Source organism: Rhopilema esculentum, chromosome 10 (genome assembly GCF_057945365.1).
Source record: "Rhopilema esculentum isolate cy_ngs chromosome 10, ASM5794536v1, whole genome shotgun sequence".
NCBI classification, from domain to species: domain Eukaryota; kingdom Metazoa; phylum Cnidaria; class Scyphozoa; order Rhizostomeae; family Rhizostomatidae; genus Rhopilema; species Rhopilema esculentum.
Genome location: NC_142824.1, coordinates 8683801 through 8706882, shown reverse-complemented (window position 1 = coordinate 8706882; position 23082 = coordinate 8683801). Strand labels below are relative to the sequence as shown.

General features: G+C 35.2%; 1 protein-coding gene across 1 annotated transcript; it reads right to left on the bottom strand.

The window, feature by feature from the left end:
- Positions 1-4: 4 nt before the first annotated feature.
- Positions 5-22528, bottom strand: LOC135691167 (DNA helicase MCM8). Its single transcript, XM_065208955.2, has 34 exons — positions 22429-22528; positions 19152-21835; positions 17748-17849; positions 17236-17318; positions 16939-16999; positions 16578-16666; positions 16036-16168; positions 15363-15463; positions 15014-15055; positions 14380-14465; positions 13052-13134; positions 11857-11925; positions 11450-11580; positions 10987-11045; positions 10646-10676; positions 10014-10076; positions 9561-9629; positions 8888-8965; positions 8523-8595; positions 8055-8119; positions 7822-7865; positions 7357-7443; positions 6963-6996; positions 6390-6419; positions 5640-5695; positions 5354-5396; positions 4972-5037; positions 4720-4770; positions 3540-3605; positions 2830-2922; positions 2307-2383; positions 1908-1992; positions 1318-1407; positions 5-362 (listed from the first exon to the last, which is right to left on the bottom strand). The coding sequence occupies exons 2-34, from the start codon at positions 19282-19284 to the stop codon at positions 249-251; spliced, it is 2487 nt and encodes an 828-aa protein (XP_065065027.2). The 5' UTR covers positions 19285-21835; positions 22429-22528; the 3' UTR covers positions 5-248.
- Positions 22529-23082: the final 554 nt, after the last annotated feature.

The following is a 23082-nucleotide window of genomic DNA, read 5'->3' as shown; positions in this document are numbered from 1 at the left end:
TGAATTGTTTTGAAATGTTTTTCCTCTAACAGTATGCTGCGAGAAACTACATTTACGACAAACATTAGTTTTTCTGCGACAAATGGCAGAAAGAAAAACAAAGCTTTTAAACGCAACGAACAATGAATAATTTACAATAACAATCTATGAGCTATAAGAACCCATAAAATCATCTATCTACAACTGTTTTTCACAAATCAATCCATGCTAAATCTCGCATTTTATTTAAAGTATTATCACGAAGTTTATCAAAAATTCGAAGTCTGCAACTGATAAAGTCTTGGTCCTTTCTTAATAATATAGTTTTGTGCATTTAAACCTTCGATGAAATCTTGAAAATTCCCAGTTTGGATTTTCAATACCTAAAGCAAAGAGAATATATAATAATGAAGCAAAGAACGAAGATAACAACAACAACAACAAAGACAGCGAAACAAAATACAATGAAACCGCTAATAGCGGCCACTTTCGGGGACCAAGCTTAGTGGCCATTGTTTTAGAGGTGAACGCTATGGAGAGGTATTTTCATATATACTTTTTATAAAAAAAGCTAGTCAGATAAGGGTGAAGGGTTGATTAAAGCCTTTGTTTTACTTACCTACATATATTACAAAATCACGATCAACGATATCATGCACTGTCACTAAATAGAAATAAATTGATCTTTTGGATACCTTAATAAATTTTGGATACCTGTGATGAATTAAGCAAAGGGATATGAAAAGGCTGGAAAATTAAGGATTTAAAAAACATCTTTCATCTTTCTTTACAAAAGGTTTCCTGCTTGACCGTTAATTGAGGTCAAATTTGGCATTGGGGCACTCCTGAGTAGACGTTTGGCCGTTGATTGAAGGTGGCCGCTGTGCAGAAGTTTTCTTATGAGAGTTTGACCATAAATTCTACAGTGACCTTCTCTACAGCCCGCCGATCTGGAGGTGGCCATAGCACAGAGGTGACCGTGATTATAGTTTTCACTAAAACATTCACCTCCGGTCCCCATGATAAACAAATTAATGCTTGGCGTCTGAAAAGAAACTGTTTTAAATTTTGTAGGGATCTGGATCATAAAGGTTGGTCAAGGGGCAAACGTCACATCCATAATTATTGCATAATCTGGAATCAGTTTTCATACCTACGAATTTCTAGTCTACCCTTGAAAATATTTATGAAGGATCTTTAAGAAGAAAAAACCAGAAGAGGCCTAGAACAAAAAACTCCAATGAGGCTTTAAACAGAACTTAGGGAACAAGGGTTGGCAAATACATGAAAACGATTCCTTTGACAAAGATGGTTTAATTCAACTTTGTTCAAACTTACCGCTGCAATTTGCTTCATTTGATCGACATTAAAGAGAGAGTTTCTATTGCGCTCTGCAACTTTTGTCAGCTCGGTGACAAATTTTTTTACCTAGAGAGAAAAAGTTAAAAACAATGAATTCCAAAATTTTAGCAAGTTTAAAGGAAGCGTAGATTAGGTATCTTTAGGTATTAAAATATGAGTATGATTAGGTATTTTTCAGCCATGGATGTCACGAAAAACAGAAATACGGCGCAATTATTGGACAAAGACAAAATCAAGCAAGGCAACTGCGTTAACATTTGAAGAGCACCTGATACACGCTTGCAATTTTCTTGATTATAAATAACCAGGTAATCAAGATTCAAAGAGCACTAAGGTTTTCCACTTCGTTATTGAGTAAGAAAGAAAAGGTTTTCCACTCCTTTATTGAGTGAGAAAGAACAACTTTCTTTCAAAAGAAATGTTAACACCAGCCTGGCAAAAGTAAGGGCTTTCAGAAATGAACATTTTCCTTAAATGCGTATTCTTAAAGGAAAAACTTTGTCTGAAATATATTTGCAAAGTGCTTGAAACTAATTAGGACGTGTAAGTGGCAAGGGAAAGCATACCTGTTTTCTTTTGCTCATACCAGATCCCTGAAACGACCTTTCAAGATTCAGCGTGCCAATATCATCCATAAATATGTCGACGAGACTAAAATCAGATTGTACGTTGAACAAATAATGACACACTTCAGAATCATGAAGAGATGGAAAAAATATTTCTGGTTTTTATTGATTAAAGTCGTTCTTGCAAAGATTAACCTGTATTAAAAAATCAAGCGAGAGTTTTGTAAAAGAAATTTATTAGAAGGTGGTATTTTCAAATTAATAATACATGATGACATTCAATACCAGAGTTCTATTGATAGACCAATAATGGTAGATCGAGACCTCTTCCAACTGGGCACCCACAAAGATTCCGCCATTTGTAACTTAGGCTATAGTAAAGTGAAGGAAAAGACATACCAAAATTTGACAATTTCAATAACGTCTTCAGCATCTTTTACTGTGGCCTCTTCCCTCAATTCCAGTTTTGCTCTTGCCTAGGAAAGCCATTTAAGCATTGTTTGAAGAAAAGAAGTTAATTCACTTATATTATTTCTTGTCACGTGTTGGCATTAGAGTACTAAAATTGGTAAATGTTGGGTTTATCATAATCAACATCACTGCAAAAAGAAACATTAAAGAGAGCTAGGAAAATCACAATCTTTGTCGGGGAACAGTTGATCAGTTGGTGGATAATATCCATCAATTTTGAGAGCTATTTATTAGGGTGATATGTTTTCAAAGAGGGTTGTTGGCATCGAATAAATCGCTTCAGAGTAGTGCTCTTGAAAGGCCTCGTCCTCTAAGGCTTGGTCTCTTCTCTTGATTTCGTCATGGAGGCATGTAAATGTTAAAATTGAAAACTGAGACATATGAATGTTCAAGAGCTCACTATCATACCATCAAAAGATTGTCTACGAATTTCAAATTGAAAACTGTGTACCTGACTCAATCGAATCAAAGATTCAAATTGCCTGGTTGTCACAGGGGTACTATCTGGGCCACGGTATTGACGCCTTAGCATCAAATAAAAATCCTGAAAAGTATATGCCATATTAATGAAGTTTGTAACGAAATGCATCGTCATGTCTTGACTAAAAGGCTCGTGCAATAGTAACCTTTACAAACGCTTTAAAAATACTTTCTTATGACACACCATTTTTAATTTGATGCGATGATATTTTAAAAGAATATTTAAGGAAGATGGTTTGCAATCGCCTTTTACTGACGATTGAGCCTTTTGTTTTTGCTAACTGATGATGGAAAAACATTTTGTAATAATAAATGCACAAATCAACAGAAGAGATAGAAACAACAAATTGTCATGAGAGACAGAGTTTACATCAAACGACAGCTTGTAAATGGTAGTAGCCAGTGCATTCTAATAGTTATAAATTTAAAAAACATTCCCTGTGTGAACTGATGTGTATGTAAATTGACTAGATGCAAAAATAGCACTCCTCCGTGAGAGCAATGACTTTTAGTGTTGGAACTGTCAGGGTCAAGAATCAGACATTTGTATCTTTTCTTCTGTGTAAAGCTGCGAACCAAGCAAAAACAAAATCATTGTAATCACATGATGGCTTCTGCAAGCTTTGAATGCACCAGCCTTCCTAGAGTGAATGGAGGTCAGTCGACAAATGACAGTTCTACCTGTAAAATCGTTGCTGCTTCCGGAGATAACTTCGGGTGGACGTACTTTCTTGCATAGGCAATGTACTATAAAAGAATGAAAATATACATGTTTCAGTTATCGACTTGGCTGCCGTCACTTAGATTTGGGTAGTTGCCTAGAATGATGCAGTTCAAATAGGGTTGAAAGGCATCGAAAATTAAACCCTAGTTTAATTTTAGTTAAATTAGAATAGAGTGGGAAAAATCTGTTCAATCTGTTGTAAATTGGCTGAGTGACATGGTCAGTAAAAGAGATGCGTTAGATTGACGTTATTTCGGTCTGGCTCATAAATTTTTGATCTAAAATAATTTTAAACATGCAAGTCTATGTCTGGCTAGCTAATTAATAACAAACGAATTTTTTGTGCATGAATGAAAGAATGAAAAGAGCTAAAAATCAAACAAAGAAAACTCGAGTTACGAGTTATATACTAATCCAACTGCAACGAAGAGCGGGCATCAAATAAGTTAAAAATGGCTGAAGGGCAACAGTGTAGCTGAATGATGATGCCATAAAAATTTATCTTTAGAAATTTAGAATTTTGACAATGTATCTTGAAAGAAACCAATAGAATAGAGTGGGAAAAATCTGTTCAATCTGTTGTAATTTGGCTGAGTGACATGGTCAGTAAAAGACATGCGTTCGATTGATGTTGTTTCGGTCTGGCTCATAAATTTTATGAAAAAGACCCAATTGCAGTACATTAAAAGGAAAAACCTCCGATAACATGGGCAAAGCATACCAACTTGTGGTACATTTAGCTGTTTTGTACATTCAGAGGTATTCCATAGTGATATTTCAGACCATTAAAATGTACATCTAAGAATATGTCTTTATATTATCACCAGTTAGCTTCTAGGAGAATCGAATGAGAAATGACAATCCACGCCATATGTCTTGAGATCAATCTGTGTCTACAAGTTTGTTTAGGAAACATAACAGTCTCATAACAGAATACATTAGTAGACAACCCAGCTCTCTTCTGCAACAAAACGTATGTCCAAGATCTTATTATCATAATCATCTATCAAGTGTCTGCCAGGAAACATCGAAGCTCTGAAAATCTAATTTGATAACATTGTCTCAAAGAAAAATAGCTATGAATATATTTATGAATATATTGAGCAATACCACAAGATTTTGTAAGCATTACATTACCTTTCTAAGAAGTTGTATTGGAATGTAATCAAGTCGCTCGTTTCTCGAAATCTACAAAATTGACTTATCTCTGTTAGAGACATGTTTAAAGGTGCTCAATATACAATATCAATGAGAGAAATCTTAAGAAGATTCAAAACACTGTATAGTTTAAGAAAGGTTGGCCTCAAACCAGCAGCTAAGTGAGTAATTTTTGCAAGAAAGCATGGGAGCTCTTAATGTTGCTTAGAAACGATACAAAACATAACAAACCTTCAATCTCTGAGACAGTGGCTTATCAGCCTCCCACTGACTTCTGGCCTCGTCTAAGACACTAGCCTGTGGGCATAATAAAAGGCTGTATGTAGAGCATGTACCTGTTTATGTAAAGGCGCTTTCTTGAATAACAGTTGCAATTCTAAGATGTACAGGCATATCGCCACTGTTCCGAAGAAACATGAAAAGTACAGATAAGTGCACAATTTCTAACAGAGAAAACTCCCTCAATGTTGCCGCCAGTTTTGGGAATCACTTGGGTTTATTTCACAGTCAGAAAGAAATCAGTTTGTAAGAATATGCAGTCGCCTAATAACTTAAAAAACGAAATTGAGGTTTTCTCAACTCTTTGTGTAAAATACCATTTTGAGATTTTTACCTCTTGGGGCTCTTGGACTTCCCTGGTTTCAGAAGAGCTTTGGCTAGAATTTATAAGAATCGGAAGATTACAAAGTACAATTCAAAATTCACTAAAGCACCTAAAAATTGCTCTCTTATTGTTTGAAGACTTTCCCTATCAAAGCGAAGAAACACCAAGTTAAATTGACGATGCTAAATACAATCTCTTTAGCTAGGGATAGTAGTAGTAAACATTAAAAAAATAAACATTTGGTCTAAAATGCATATTAAACAAAGAGACTAAAATTTCTAGTAAAGAAAAATACCCGACAGATCCACAATGTATTGCCATTACATGTTCAGAGAGGATGCAATCAAGCTCCTGGAAAAATATATCACGAGTTCAAAAAGGTTCTATAAAAACAGGGAGTATGGGCACGAAATTCACGAAAACTCGTGACTTTAAGGAAGGACATGGGAATGTCTATAGATAGCACCATATAAGTAGCCTGAGTTCCAGACCCCAAACCCTGGGGCTCAGGCTACATATAAGTGGCAGGGATTGTTAGGAGATAATGAATACCAAGTGTGTTAAAGGATGTTTTGATCGAGGACACGCTGTATGCACTGGGGACAGGAAGAAAGTATTGCAGTGCTATTACGTCAGAGAAATCATCGAAGAGTTGTGCGATAAAGTTCGGGCAATTGACAAGGTGATATGGTAGGATGTTCGGTGTGGATTATGTATACATACATTGCCTATTTGCTGGCATTTGATATGATAGAAGCAAACACTTGAAAGGAATCTATCACAGAATAATGGTTAAAAACCGCTTTACAATAAAATTTCAATGAGAAAATAGTTTGAGGAGTTTAGCAAAAGAATTGATCTATGATTATATTTTCACTAGCGTATAAATGTGATAAATTTTGCATTTCACTCATAAAAAAACCAACTTAAAATACAAGGATCGAGAACCAAAACGAATATTCAGCTCCAAAAGCCATTGGAGAAATAGCATAATTTAAAATACAATCATAATTGCAATACAAACGAATTTATCGCTGCAAAATACCTCATCAGGGTTATCTAGGAGTATGAAAACCTATAAAAAGAGCAACCAAATTACATGAGTGTTATAAGTAATTAACATCGAGAAATTGGCTTTGAAAAATTTCGAGAGAAGTACGACAAAAAGGGGTTCACTTTTGGAAGAGAGTATGCTAGGGATAATGAATAACCAATATGAGCAAAAATTGTTTTAACGATTAAAAGGGATTAAACACGAATGTCTGACATTGGCATGTTTAGAATACGCAAGTTTGCATTATCTGACTTGATGTTCTTATCTTATGTAATCAAAAAAAAGATCGTACTTTTTGATATTATAATTTGCAGATGGTGTATTTTAATTTCACAAAAGTGGGAAAATGATTAATAGCATGGACTTGTTTTAGGCAATCATTTCATGCATTTTACCGTTCTAAAATATTTTATTTGACATGTCCATGCGACTGCAGTAAGGAAAGTTTAGAAAACTAGCGCCAATCAAAAATAAATTTTTGGTGACAGGATACCGTGACTTAGTGTTTTGAATTTGATTACCATTTTAATGTGACGAATAATATTGTTAAATTTTTATATTTACCAAATCAAATCTGGACAACAATGCTCCATTCATTCTTCAAGGAGGAAAAGGAGATTGGTGTTAACGGGCAAATAACAAAACTCGAACCAACGATTTCAAGGAAATTGGCAAAGAAAAACAAGACTTTTGGGGTATTGCAAAAAAGTAGACAGTACAATATCGCTGTAAATTGATGACATATTGCTTGGGAAGTTAGCAAAGCAAGTAAATTACCAATACAAAACAACGAGAAAATCAAGGTGTCTCCATACAACCATCAGATGGCTCTCAAAAGCCAGTGTAGTAGGTACAGGCAAAAGACATCTATTGAAAGAGCTCTTGCGGTGAACGTTTTGCGAAATGGATCAAAATAAATACAATGCATTTATCTTCCAGCATCGAGAGCCATACTTACTTAAGGTTTTCGGACACAGTGTTGGCTTTGTTGTAATGTCCACCAACCGGGTTTGCAGCTGCAATTATCGATGTTCTTGCTGGTAGACTGCAGAGAAAGATATTTGCTTTAATAATATCTGACAGCTCGTAAATCTGAAGAAAATTTGCTGACAGAATCACAGAATTCATATTCTGTGACTGAATTCACATTTGGTGAGCTATTTGATTACTAGAGCTACTTATGGACATTGAAACATGATTTATCTTTGAGCATTGAAAAATAATTGCACGTTGAAAAATGATTTATCTACGATGACGAAAACAAGATTTATCTTCGAACATTGAAACTGGATTTAGCAACGATCGTTAAAACATGAATTATTTTAAGATTATCTAACGAATTCGAAAAAACAACGTGGAAACAGTCATAAATTGAATTGTCGCCGATGCCCAGTGCCGAGATTTTGGTAATAACTTTCTTTACCTGCAAAGAATCCCAGCTTTTGCTATGCTGATGCTTTGTTGCTCCTTTACAGAAAAGAAAGGCACAATATAACAACATAGACAACGATCAAGTAAATGCTGAATAACCAGCAGTGTAATATGTTCGAGGCAAGTCTTACAAAGTAATTGAAAATGCAATAACAGAAAATACCCTAATTTACTTAAAATCACTCGTACCAAACTTAAGTTGCTCAGCTAGACTCGGACACTTACCATTGCTTCAAGCAAAGCCTGGTGCTGTGATTTCATTTTATCGAATTCATCAATACAGCAACAACCTAGGACAACAATAATTGTGCGGTATCTTAAAAATTCCCATATTTCCCGAAAAACTCAAATGTAAAGCAAAAGAGGCGGTTGAAAATGGGTCCTTCATTTATCAACTCACCATTACTCATACAATCAAGGCTACTTATGTCACACGGTAAAGTACAGGGTATTGTGACCATTCCAAGTTTATTTCCAGTGATCCTAAAATTCATTGTTTTTCAGCAAGACACCCAGAAGTGTTGTGACGTAAATCATGATTCACAAACGTTGACATTATAGCGATGAAAGGAGGCTTTTATGCTTTAAGGAGGCTAGCGCGCATTAAGAGGCTAGCGCGCATTAAGAGGCTAGCGTAAAAAGAGGCTAGCACGCATAAGAAGGCTGGCGTGCACAAAAAATTTTTAGAATCACCTTGATCAGCCAGGACAAGAGCTCCTGCCTCCAAAGCGTACTCTCCAGTTCCACTTTCTCTTGCTAAGGTCACCTGGTGAAAACAAAGCAAACTTGATTCTAAGCGGTGATGACAGCGAAGCAAGGACTATCTGGATATAATATAATATCAAATATCATACCATGTTGCATAACTTCATCATAGAGTATCAAAGTATTTTATGTTCTAGGATATCAAACAACATTTTACACAGTAGCACCTAAGAAAATCGTGCATGATATCAGAATATCATTTCGTAAAATAGAAGATATAACTTGTCAAAGTATGAGGGAGTGGGAATCGTTTAAAAAGTAATAAGGTTAACTCGGTAAAAACGGAATATTACTGTCAATCCAGATGTTGTTGTGTTGTTCCCACAGACATAGACGCCTCTTGGCGCCGCATTTGAAACTGCTTGGAGCATCTGTAGTTAGAAAAAGTGCACAGTAAATGATTTTAAGAAATATCAAGGTTCACCAGTGCTTACAACTTCAAGGTTCGCCAGTGCTTAATATTGTAACAACAAGAGTAAAATAAAGACTATTTTGTACCTAAAACAAGAACTATCAACCATTGTATCAGATCATTACGTTTTCAAGGGCCTAAAATCTGGAAAAAATCCCAGAATCAATAAAGACAGCAAAAAATACTACACAATTCAAGACTTTGATGAAAATTTGGTTCCTTGAAAACAAATGCGCATATTTTTTTGCAGTGGGTAATCTATTACTTGTGCAACCCTTAAAATTTGCTTTTTGATAGTCTTAATTAGTGAATGTTTGCTATTGTAAAAATTAACATTAATTAATCTATACAATTACAATTACAATTATTAAATATTAATCAAATACTTTATAAAGAGTGATAATATTCTTTCCATCAATACAGTTATAATCGTCTTCTCAAAACAATGCCAGATGAGCTTATTTTCATTAACATGGCATTGCACTAATGCCATTCAATTATCAAGATCAAGTGATTATGTAAAACATAATGTTTTGTATATGCCACAACAATACCTGACTCTTTCCTAGGCCCGGATCACCAACAATGAGAATGTGCGGGTCGCTTCGAATCGCAATATGGCTCTACATTATTTATGCAAAATAAACAATTTTTTATACTCCTCAAAACTACTGATTACTTCACAACAACACGGCATTTCAACACCATTGAGAGCAAAATTGCATGACTTCCCAATGGCCATAACACAACACAAAAAACTATGAGCACAACTTAAACAATATTTATAAAAAACGCACGGGCAAGGTATAACTTCAAGTTGAGAGACTTCTAAAAAAGGAAACGCCAAGGTTATATACAACTTGATTCAAGATGAAGAAAATTAATTTTAAAACAAAAGTTATTATAAAAGAAAATCTGCTTTAACTTGACTGAAAATCTTAAGATCTATTTTAAAAAGATTCTAAAAATCGAAATCTAGGAAAGCTTTTTTAAACAATGATACCTACCCTGTCATCTGAATGATTTGGTGTTCCACCAAAAAGTCCTAGGACCAAGCCTGCTTTGACAAGCTGAAATAAAGAGTAATTATATCAAGGAGAAAGTGCATATGACGAAACAAAAGAGGCACATTATGCTATAGTGTGGAGGAGCATAATGAAGCAACATTACACGTCAATTAGAAAGTATCGTGTATTCTAAGAGCAGTAAATGTTCAGAACGAGGAACTTAGCAGTCTTCGATAATCACGATCTGATCTGTGCAGCAGAACCTATGAGGTCCAGGTTAGAACATCACAATTTCCTGGCTTGTTAAACATACTAATGTTCAATACACTTTTGTAACTCGAGGTTAAACTGAAATCTGAAAACCCCCTTCGAAGGAATGGCATGATGAATTTAAGAAAGGTCATTAGATAGTACAAAATAGTTGTGAAAGAAATAGGCATCCTAGAGAAATGTAAACTAAAATTCCCTTAAGAGTGAATGTCAACTATAAGGTTATAGCTGCAAAAACTTTTGTTATTAATGTACCATTGGCAAAAGATATGCAGGACATGATCAGAATTATGGACGTAAGAAAAAAATATAAACTTAATATAAAAAACTGAAAAATACTTCCAAAATTGCAAATAGATTACCTCGTGTCCATAAATTGTCGGACAAAGAGACCTAGAAAACAGAAAGTGAATATAATGTTTAACATTTTTAAGAAAACGACAAACCACAACAATATCTTTGCAAAGAAGAAGCATTCAGTATGAGAGTCATAAAGCATTTCTTCTCCTGCTAAAAATACAAAAAAAATGGTTGCATGAGTAAGGTTAAGCTTTGCAAAACGTTTTCTTTCGTCAGTGGAACAAATCTCAATCGGTACTCCCAATTGATGCAATATAGAAATAAACTTAGAAAAGACAATATGAAAGAATACTGTAAGATTAGAGGGTTAATCTTTTACTGTAAGAACATTTAAAAGACTTGCCCTACAATCAGTTTGAATACGTTTTTCTCCGAATGAATCTCGCGAATGCCATAAAGCTCCTGAAAAATCGATTTTGAGATTGGGTGTATCTTTACACAAATATAAAAAATCCGTTGTATGATTTAAATACAATCATCGGATAGGAGCCTTTAAAAAATTCGATAACTGGTCGAATACGAAAAATTCGAGCACACAACAAAGAACGAGTAAAAAGTGAAACAGTTTATAAGCATATAAAATGTTCTTTTCCCTAGCATTGACAATTTTCTCAATCTTTGAAAGCCGTTTTAAAAAAACTAAGAAAAAAACGGACCTGGGTTGTGGTACTTTAATTTCTCCAATTTTATTTGCTTTCCTAACGCAACGGTATTTGATCGTATGGACGCTTTGTTTAAAAGGCTTTCGCCCGTCTTACCGGGCGTCTGACAAGTCAAACATTAATAGCAATGTGTAAGGGCGTCACCTTTAGAGTGAAGTCACTTTTTTGCTCATCGGATTCACGCTGGGTCGATTTTGATTCTTTACAATTTGTAACAGATACAGCCTGAATATATAGAAGAAACATGCACTTTTCTTTGCTCTTTCTTGATGCCTCTAAAAGTAGATGCAAAATCAAATATAACAACGATTGAAACCTGTCTGTCTACTTCCCTAGATAAGAGGATTACATTACAAGTAGCAAAAGACGGTTCTTCTAGACAGGTAAGAATTTGTTTACTTAAATACTGACTTATAATTGCTCTTTTTATTATCAAATGAGCTGTACATACTATACTTATCAAAAATTGATTGAAGACACAAAGGCAAAACGAGCTTCCTCATGAATTTTTTCCACGAGCAATCGAATCAGTCAGTCTCAGTCAAACTTACGGTCTTCGTGACTCAATAGTTTGACGATTCCTGTCACCACAGCAACATCACCTGGTACACAAGCATCAACTAAAACAAATTGATCAAGTAAATTTTTTTTAGCACAAACACTGACTATTAAAAAGAATCGCGAAAACAAGAAAAAAATGTAAATAAGCATGAGTAAATTCCAAATTCCTGAGTAAAGGTAGTATCAATTTCATTCAAAAGGTCAATAAACAAAAACCTTGCCAAGAAAATTTTGAAATGCCTTTCGGCAAATTTATGAAGCGGGTGCAAGATTCTTTAGATTAGCTACCGCTACTTAAAAAGTTTTTTTCTAGCAACTTAATATGCAGCATCCGGGTCTAAATCTCAAAAAAAAACTTTTTAAAACCAAAAAAGTGCACTTTTGCATTAACACACAAATACATGAAATCCTGGGAGATGAAAAAGCAGATGTTAGAAAAAGTATACAATGGTTGTATTCAAAAGCATTTGGAGTGTAGTAAACATCTTCAACGGAGCTGCTGGGTAAATCGCCAACAGGGTAGGTTGCGTGTAGGACTGCCGTGTACGTCGTCAACAGGGTTGTAGGGTACGTAATCAACAGGGCTGTAGGGTACGTCGCCAACAGGGCTGTAGGGTACGTCGTCAACAGGGCCGTAGGGCACGTCGTCAACAGGGTTGTAGGGTACGTCGTCAACAGGGCTGTAGGGTACGTCGTCAACAGGGCTGTAAGGCACGTCGTCAACAGGGCTGTAAGGCACGTCGTCAACAGGGTTGTAGCGTACGTCGTCAACAGGAATGTAGGGTACTTCGCCAACAGGGCTGTAGGGTACGTCGTCAACAGGGCTGTAGGGTACGTCGTCAACAGGGCTGTAGGGCACGTCGTCAACAGGGCTGTAGGGCACGTTGTCAACAGGGCTGTAGGGTTCGTCGTCAACAGGGTTCTAGGGTACGTTGTCAACAGGGCTGTAGGGTACGTCGCCAACAGGGCTGTAGGGCACGTTGTCAACAGGACTGTAGGGTTCGTCGTCAACAGGGTTGTAGGGTACGTTGTCAACAGGGCTGTAGGGTACGTCGCCAACAGGGCTGTAGATACGTTGTCAACAGAAATTTTTAATACATATCCTGTAAAAAGATACCAACTGCCTTCAAACTGCCTAACAAAAAAAGAAGTACGAGAATAAATCGCTAAAACCATATTACAAACCTAAATCAGCAAAAAGTTCACATTCAATCGTGCGAGGAATTCTTCCAGTTTCTCGATGCTCATCTAACATTATTTCTTGCAATCTATAAACAGATTCAAGCAAAACAACCTGAAATATCTTTTACTGCTATTGAGGAAAACAACCTGATGAATCTGAGTCAAGCCTTCGTCAAAAGAGTCCAACACTTAATGCACCATTAACGCCCAAATAACTTGAATGTTCTACCAAGCATATTCAACGTAATAAAACAGTTCAATTATCGTGCAATACATGCGAAGTAACGTGCAAACTGCCGTGTTGTTGTATGGAAAGTTGGAAAGCTGTCAATCTTTTACAGAAGGCTGAAATCAAAATCATTTTTTATTTTGATCAAACTTCATTCAACAATGATCTACAACTGCCCGATGACCCATAACGGTTGGTCAAACACATCCAATATTTCATCCAATATTTGCTTTCTGCCCATTGGGCGAAATGCAGTTGCATAAAGCTGCAGCCTATTTCAAAATACTACCACTCAAAATATACATTGTCGTCGTTGTATAGTCCCTTGTCAGATTCTGACATTGGCTGTCAATCCATGATATAAAGTTCTGTTTTCTGCCAATCGAATAATGTCTACGCCTCTTCTGTCTAAGCATGTGCCTATCCAACCAAGAAATGTCTGTCTCTGTCTTTCTCTATCTCTTTTTTCCTTTTACTTTCCCTTTTACCACTTGGTATTGTTACTACTTTCCCTGTACATTTTATTATTCTAAAAAATTACATATAACATCTTGCTGATGTCTAACATATAACCTCTTTTCAACCAAGAAACGCATAGACAGAAAAAAACAATCACATATTATAAAAAAATTAAAGGAGATTGGTTAAGCTATATTGTGCACGTTTATCCCAATTTTTAAAAACACATTTCGGGTACTTGTCAACAGTTTTTCAACACGGCCAATAGAAAGATAATTCAAAAGAAACATGCACACGCAAGCATGGTATATTTATATATTGCCCTTCGCTCATACGAATGACCAACACCATTTGTAGCTTTCTGTTGGTCTCGCAAAAAAGATACTTGCAGTGCCAAGCATCTTATTACTGATGCAGTTAATTGTATAAGATTTGAATTCTTCAAAATAAAAATACCAGATATTACTCATCTTCGCTGTAAGAGGGCATTTCCAAGCCACCAAGCTGCCAACGTTCTATAACTAACTCAATAAAAATCTAAAGGAAAATTTAAATCGCTTTGTTGATGGGAAGTCTGAAAGTAGGATTATGAGTGCCTGGCATATGGGAGACCGATATAAAAAATACACGATCAAAAACTTACTTTATGACTTGACTGTCGATCGTTTTTGTATTAGAAGAATTTCGATCAGGAATAAATGTTCGTGCCCTGCATTCAGTTGATACACACTAAAAAATTGGAGACAAATTAGGACATAATAGGATCAATTTGTATAACTAACTGTACAACACGTACAACACCTATGGAAGTGAAATCTACTACTTCAAGTAGAAGGCTCTGAAAACTTGTTTAGCATTTGGCGAATGTTTTTCTCGTGAGAGTTTCGATATAGGGTGTCTGATATCCGCCTATCCGTAATCGCAGCGATGCCGCCCAAGGTCAAGGCTTATTTAGTGTATGATCATGATCTTCGCGAGGTATAAGAAATTCAATTGAGCAATAACTCAATTTGGGTTTTTAAGAGAGTGCTGCTTATTTGAATTAGGAAAGTTTTACATATTCAACTTATTCGAGGGTGCGACTTATTCGTGAGTTGACGGTCGAAGAACATTTACAACCGAAAAAGTTATACTTCATTAACGAGTTCCTTTTTCGAATATCCAAAGACCTTAACACTTTACAAGAAGCCAACTCTTGTTTGCAAGTTGACAAAAAAAATAGAAAAGTCACAATCTCATTATTCTTAAGTATTGGTGTATCAAAATTGGTAGCATACCTTGGTTGGTGTGGAATACTTCCCATCTATCAGCTCAATTACCTAAAATTTTGATGGGAAAGCTCATACTTTTGCACGTTAGGAGTTTAAAACGAAGAAAGGAAAAATCTAAAATACCTAAAAAATAAATACGCTTTGAATGACTGATAAAGAACTAAAGCTTGCATAAAGTATATTTCTAAAAGATCATCTAAAACACGTGAATTGGTTAAAGTTGAAGATTCACCTTAAGATTTCTATTACTTGTTACTTTTACTGTGAACGATACAAGGCTATCTTGATGGATCCATGCGGTGTTATGACTTTAGGAAAACATTAAGACAAAAATGATATAAGGTATAAAAGTCACCTGTTGCGCCTGGCAAGAGGTGCAAATGAATGTCATGTGAGTTGCTAAGGGCTTGACATTGCCAACACGAACAACAGTACCACGAACGGACACCAGTTTACCTAGACAAGCAAAGGAAAATGCAATCACGTGGGTTCACTTGGTAAAGAGGCTTGCGATAGCCAGTAAGAGGGCTACAGACTGTCGATGGAACTTCAAGAAAACAATGTTAACAACTTTCAAGTGGATTGGCTTGATATTCAAATACGCGTGTGATAAATACACTAGGTAGATGCGTATCGTACAATGTAATGCAATGTTATAACTTGGATTTACAATAGGAAGAGTCAATTGTATTGACGACGTTGCGAGCATAGCCCGTTTTCAAGTCTTGATGTAATTTACTCTTTCTTTGTGCAGCTTTGATATAAAGTTAAGTTATAGCGTGTGATAAAGCATAAATCAGATGCTATTGTTTTGAGCTTCGTATTCTAATGAATGCCGCATTTTTAAAGTCGATAGAGGATTGTCGTTACGTGTTGCAGCTTCCAGCAAAGTAGTCCCAAGACTTTATTTAACATACAACTAAAATATACAAAGAAGAATATGATTTGCAGTTGACATTATGAAATTTGATACATTCAGCTTTACACAATTCAATGCTTGTAAAAACGTTGTTTTAGCAGTCAGTTACCATAAAAATTTGCCTTGAGATTCTTCAGAGCAATTAATGGTTCATAGTTGAGGATCCTTGTGTTTATGTATGGCATGTCATATAAGATTTGAATACTTTGAGGTTCATCTCCGTTTTGATCATCAAGTAAGGCCTAAAAAGGAGAATAACCGTATTAAGGTGATGTAGAAATTCTTGATGGCAAGCGAACGTATGATTATAGAGATGCGAAAGACGGAGTTTCTATTATAAAGCATGTGTTCAAAGCCGACACATCTTGAAGTGGGTAAAAAGAGATATAGAAAGGGATTGTTAAAACGACTGTGAGACTTCAAAACAGGCAAAACAAGGCATATTGGAGCAGTTCTAAGGCTGTGTGTCTTTTTTTCAGAACAAGGAAAATTTAAGTATGCTTGTTCTGAAATTGGGCCAATCGTGAACTGGCTGTAAATAAAGGGACAAAATGTTATAAAATCAGAGTTTCGATTACAAAGTAGTACTATACGACCCCTAAGTAGCTAGCATAGCAGAGAAATGGCGTTATAATGCTTCATCAAGTATACCTGATGGAAGGCAACACTCATGGCCTTTAAATGTTCTTCAGGATTATCCTCAAGCATCTGAGCAATGCTTGGCAGCTGCATTTTCAAATCTAAGATAAAGATCAGTGTCAGATTGCCAAGCAAAAGAACAGGTAACTTAATCGATTCTGAACTAGATTTGAATAACCGTAAAATACACTTAACAAACAAGAAATAAGCAGTGGAGCTTTAAGATAAACATAAGAGTAAAGTTCTCTGGCAAATAAATGTTTAGTTAGTTATTTTAAGCTTTTAAAGACTTTGCTCCAATAAGAAAAAGGAAAAAATAGTTTACAGCAGCAAATTACTTGACACAAAGAAAAAATTACAAATAGTGAGATACCTTCATCATTTGTTAACTCTCCATAGTCAATAAAAACAGAATTATTCCTCTCAACTTCATCCTAACAAGAAAATAAATAATATATACCATTTACATTATATTAGCTGTATTCATATATTACCATATCTCTTTTATTATATTCCTAACTATTTAATCACACTAACTGGAAAACGTTTCTGTAAATTTTGTCTAAAATATTATGTCCATAAATATTCAAATTGCTTCTTGAATATATTCTGCAGTTTCAGGCCTCTTTTGTACAACAAAAAGACTGAACCAAAAAACATAAATTCTTACCAAATTAAAAGTATCCAATCGCTTTTCAAAGTATTTTTGAAACTCTTTCACCTCAATGGCAAGCTCATCTCCAGGATTGTATGCTTAAGGATGAAAATGTCATCAAATTACAATTAAACTGACATGTGACACTAAAAGTCTGATGTTAGGAAGATAAGCATACTCATTTTTAGAACTTTTATTAAATAATGTGATCACTTATTACTTGAGCAATTACACAAAGCCATATTTATAAATGATCCAATCTGATTATGCTTTTTTCATCAAAAGCTTATTTGGTCATTTTGCTGCCATTACCGTAATATAACAATAATGAATTATTTCAAAATTTGCTAGAAGAGTCTGTATAAGACTATACACTCTAAAGCAACCCAAAATTAACATTTCCATCTTATGCTTTTTATTTTATGAGCAAAAGCCAAATACTTGTGCATCTTGATGGTATTTAATTATTAAACATTAGATTGCTATGAAAATTAATTCTAAAGCAGATCTATTGCTATACAACTAACCTTTTGCTGGAAAATATGTGTACCATTTTTCAAATGGACAATTATGTCGTCTTGGGGGAACTCTTCTGTTTTGAGAACAGGTTGCTTGTTGATGATTTGGAGCTGCATTTATTAAATTTTGACAAATCAATCTTAATAAACAATTTTGGGGTATAAATACAATGGCATTATTGTGATATGTGTATTAAATTGATTTGCATTTGACCAAGTTTGACATTGAATTGGATAGTAAATATATCAACATATATCAAATTGCAAGTGCCATTTTCCACTCAAGTTAAATAAATAGCACTATTTGAAAGAAAAAAGATAATGAAATGTTGAAGGGTCCAATTTGCCAAAACTTTTTAAAGTGTCAATGACCACCCTTTATTCTAGTTGCTAAAGTATTAAAATTTCTGCCAAAATGAAGTACAGTCATTTTATATAAACTTGTCTATATATCAAAATTTACATTGTTTCTCCAGTCTGCAAAGAATACCTGTTTTCATGAATTTCTGTGTTGTTTATAATAGTACAATTGTAATTTTGATGTACAATTTCAACTTTTGGCAACAGCACTAAACTGACCTTGAATGTGCATCTGTTATACTCTACTTATTGGTTGTTACCTAAAGACTACATAACTTTTGCACTTTTGATATTTCTTTGAAATCAAACCCATTCTTTTTAGCCATAATATTTGAAAGTTTTGGTAAACAAAATTCCATGTCATCTACTAGTATTGACGTTCCCTTTTGTTGAGTCTTGTTTGGTAATGATGAACATCAGAAAATTTAGTGACAATTTAAGCCAGATAAATCAGAATTAATTTGTTGGCATTTACATAAGCATGCAGATGTTACAACAAATGCATGGTTTTCCCTGAATGGCAGCTTCATATGAGATGCATCTTGCAGCTTTCTGTGAAAATAACTCTGTGAAGATTTTAAGATTGCAGCTTTTGGCGTGATTGAGGCTTTTTGACCCCCTATAATAGGCCCCCTATAATTGACATTCCATGTACAAGGTTCAAATATCACATGCACAAGGAACCAAGCAACTTCCATTACCCAACTGTTGCATAAATATCGAATAAAAGTTTTCGGATTTTCCAAGTGCTGCAAAGTTTTGGAGCTTTACTGCTCTATATCAGAGACCAAAAGACATTAGCAGTTTTAAAGAGCCCTTTAGTTTAAAAGCAATTAACTTAGTTTAGTAGCGGAAGATAATGCTTTTACCCACTCAAAAAACACGTTTGGTAAAGAGTTTCATGAAACAGTGGATTAATCATTTACTTCTAAATAACCATAAAAAGATACTAACCAAACATGGACACATAAAAAAGTTGGTTGCTGTACTATATAACAGAAATATATAGATACAAGCAAATGACCACTCAACAATCAATAAAAAAATTCTTACTTTGTTGTTGGTTGGGCCTAGGTCCATTTGGCGCATTGACATATCCCTTATTATACTGACGCTGATGATTTCCCCTCCAGCCACGGCCCCTCTGGTAAGGATTAAATCTTCTAGGTCTCCTTTGCCCATTCATTATGAAACAGAAATAAGAAGACTCTCTAATGATCACTCCATGTTGTTCAAATTCACTTTTATTAGAGAAGGAGAATAAGAAAAACCCGCGTAAATTTTTACAGAACCGAGGCTAATTGAATTGAATGGCTCCGTTGTCGTAGGTTCAGCTTGGCCATTCAGCAGGGCCTTGCAAAGTACACACATTGTCTGATTTCTTACAAACATTCGTAGACAGGCTTCAAATTAGAACTGCCAATAAATTCTTAAATCAAAGTGCGTATATTTGCAGTTTTACTCCACAACAGGATTGACTTATTTGTAGGTTGGAAAAAGAAATTCAGGGAGAAAAAGAAATTTGGCAAGACAATGCTAATTAATCTACCTTTGACAGCTACTTTTCTTTCATATCTAGTTTTCTAATTTGTTAAATAGTATATACATTGCAACTACTAAGCCAAGTAATGCAAAAATAAAAGAAACAAAAATGTTCGTGCTGTAGAATGATGCCAAGAAGCATTTCAGTGTCGTCTGCACCCATTCTACCTAAGTTCTAGTAACATGGCATGACCGTTTTTTATATTTGCACCGGTGAGAAGCTGTTTAAACAAACAGCAAAAAACATGCTGGGGAATTTGTCTATGAAGTACATGCTACTATCATCCCATTTTCTAAAAGTTACATATTTCTAAAAGCGTATACTGTAGAAAAATGTAGATATCTTAGTGAATTAGGGAAGGTAATGAAAACATCTGCACATTATCTATGATCTAGGGCGTGGCTTGTAGGGGTAGGGGGTGTAACAACCCCCCATACTTTATGAATTTGTTGACAATTCTTCATTTTGTCTACAAAATCCTTAGTTTGTCGATAAAATAATCTATCAGTAGGTGAAATAGCACCTAAATTCTTCTACATCTATTTCTTCGTCGGTAAATTTTCTATTGATGACCCTCCACCCCCCTAGTATGGAAAGTCAAGCGATGCCACTCTCTACGATTGCAAAGTTTGGAAATATATCCACGATGAAAACAATGGATAAAGTTATATTACTCTGTCTGCAACCTATAATGGTTTTAAGGGTTATACTTCTCATTGAAAAGCTTTCTCCAAAAGCTATTATTGTGCGACACACTAATGCAACATATGGTATTGAGTTTAGCTTCAAGAATTTCTAAAAAGATTTAAATAAGATAATCAATGTATGTAAATTATTCAAGTCTTAAAAGTTGAAACAGTTATTCCAGCAACCCCAGTACATGACTACGTGTGTCTCAGTGATATGATATTGTCAGACACCTTAAAGCAAAGTTGGGCTGATGCAGTCGACGACTCCCATGACGCGTTCGGACTATCCTTTATCGTAAACAGATGTACTTTGAAAGAGAAACATTTGAACACTATTTTGCAATATGTTCCTTTAGTCGTCATCTTTAGACCTGAGATATACTGGATGCATTATCTACCTGGGATTTCGTCATTGTCAATGACCGATCGTATTTCGTCTCATCAACAGTGCGAACACTATTGGTTGCATCCAAATTCTTGCAGCAACAGAAAAACTTCCTCGTAAAGGTGTTTAATTCAGAACTGAAATAGATCAATATAGCGGCATTGAGTGAGCAATTCAAGATCGAGCTCATGTATGTGTAATTTCCTATTTTTTGCATGATTTCCAATGATCTGAGTATTGTTTCGATGTCAGCATATAACGTAATAAGCCACTGACAGGGGGTCATGCATATATTAGGAACAACTAAGAAAAACAGAGAGCCGAGAACAAATGCCATTCCTTTTGCAAATTCGGTGCTCGAATTACGTGGAACGTGTCTTCCCTTGCTTCCTTGATTCCATCTGTTTCTCCTTTTCTCTGCCTTTGTCTTCTCTTTCTGACTTTCCTTCTTGGAACAAACCATGTTTTTGGTTTGTCTTCGTAAAGAGTTGTATGTCCAAAAGTAAATAAAGAATATAAAGGCAGTCAAACCCAAATACAAGAAGCCAAGAGTTATCCTGTATTGTATGTATGCACGTCGATTGTCAAAAAGATACTGTCTATGGTATACCAACAAGACACGAGTCGTAATCAACGTGTGCAGAGTAAAGAGTACGTTGGCAAGCACAAGAAAAGTCGCCTTACATTTTGTCATCACTCTTGGGTACGCGTTTAGGTACTTCATGTGAGCAAAGCGGTCTATGCCAATAATAAGCACCATACTGGTAGAGAAGTTCAAAAAGTAGAAGATTCCTGCCCCTATAAAAAAAGCAATGTCTTTGGAAGGTTGTAAATTCGCTGCTACCATCACTTGCTCTATCAGGCCAAAAATACCATGTAAAACATCCGAAATGCTGAGACAGAGAATGAATTGAAAAGACCTTATTTTCAACTTTTTCAGCTTCCAAAGTGCATAAATCAAAAAAGAATTGCAAAATATATCAAGCAAATACAAGATGAAGAATGCAGTTTGCAGAACAACAATTTTGGCCAATGTTGAACTCATCACTGTGTTTCGCAGTCACCTCTTTCCAAGGAGAGTCGTCCTACGATCTGCAAGCTCAGCAGTTCGACTTTGAATCTAGGGCAGAATCAAATTCAGTGCACGAGAAAACTATTTTGCAAATCTCGCTAAGCTGCATGGATAATTTCATTTTAAAAAAGAACTTTGACAGTAAAATAGAAGAGTGGATAAAGTAATTTAATTCAAAGGTATAATTGTTATATGCCGGAAGTGCGTGGAGTTAAACTTCAGAACAAAATTCATTTTTCATGTCTAAAATAGAGGGTGGGTCATGCTCTTCCCTGAAGAATTGTCTTTCCAAAAAAGATCTAAACAATATCTAGAAAAGGTCATGCCAGAGAACATCTCCACGTGTTCTTCCTTTTGCGTTTGTCATTGCGCGTTTTTAAGTTAAAAATTTCCAGGAATGAAACAATTTTGAAATACTTCAAATCTTCCCGCTTCTCCCTTCAAAAATAAAATTTTCTCTTTTATTTCTTCTCTTCTTATTTACGCCAATAATTTTGAATGACGGTTATCAAGTAAAATGCTTTGGAAGGATGATTTCCGTTATATAGGCTCGAGCGTAAATAGTAGTTGTGAGTAGTTTTAAATAAACAGTTTTGTAAACAAAGAAACATTTAAAAAATGTCAGAATTTTCTAATCATACCTTGAGAGTGAATTGACAAAGCAACCTCTCGCAGTCGTCTTTTAACCAAAATTCCTACTACCCTTATCCAGGTTGCTTCAAATTGTGAAGACTGCTTTACGTGGAACAGGTATTTATTCAGTTGGTTTAAAATCAGGGGGGGCCTTTTAACGCCTGTTCTGTGAGTTCTAAGCTTGGTTATGTAATACCTCTAGAAAACGCTTCAAAGTAAACAAATAACTACTTCTGGGAGGGAAATTAATGCTCAGTTGCATCTTAGTCATAAATATGAACCCAGAAACAGGACAATCAAACGGCTATTGACCATGCAAAGATACAAAAAAACAAAGGATTAGCTAATACTGTACCCAGTTGCATCTTCTTCAATTGTATCTGTGCAGTAAATTTAGCACATACTTTCGTTATTTTTCATTTCATTTAATCCATATCTAAAGTTGGTATTTTACAATAGTAGTTAAAAGTATAATAATTCAAACCAACTATTAACAAGAAAATACAATATACTTACTAAAAAGAAATTAGCGGCATAATTTGCAGGTGCATTTATCGCCAGCCCAGTCTTTGATCCTCTTTTTGAGAGCTGCAAGGGTTGGTTCATTTTTAAGACTTTCATCTAGGGTCTTCCAAAGTAAACTCTCTCTAAAGGACAGTGAT

Coding starts and splice junctions, on each gene's coding strand:
- LOC135691167 (XM_065208955.2), bottom strand. CDS start 19,284: ATGAATGGGCAAAGGAGACCTAGAAGATTTAATCCTTACCAGAGGGGC. Junction 8,120..8,522: donor TCTTGTCCTGGCTGATCAAG/GTGATTCTAAAA, acceptor TTGTTGTCCTAG/GTTGTTGCTGTATTGATGAA. Junction 1,993..2,306: donor ATTGAAATTGTCAAATTTTG/GTATGTCTTTTC, acceptor ATCTGATTTTAG/TCTCGTCGACATATTTATGG.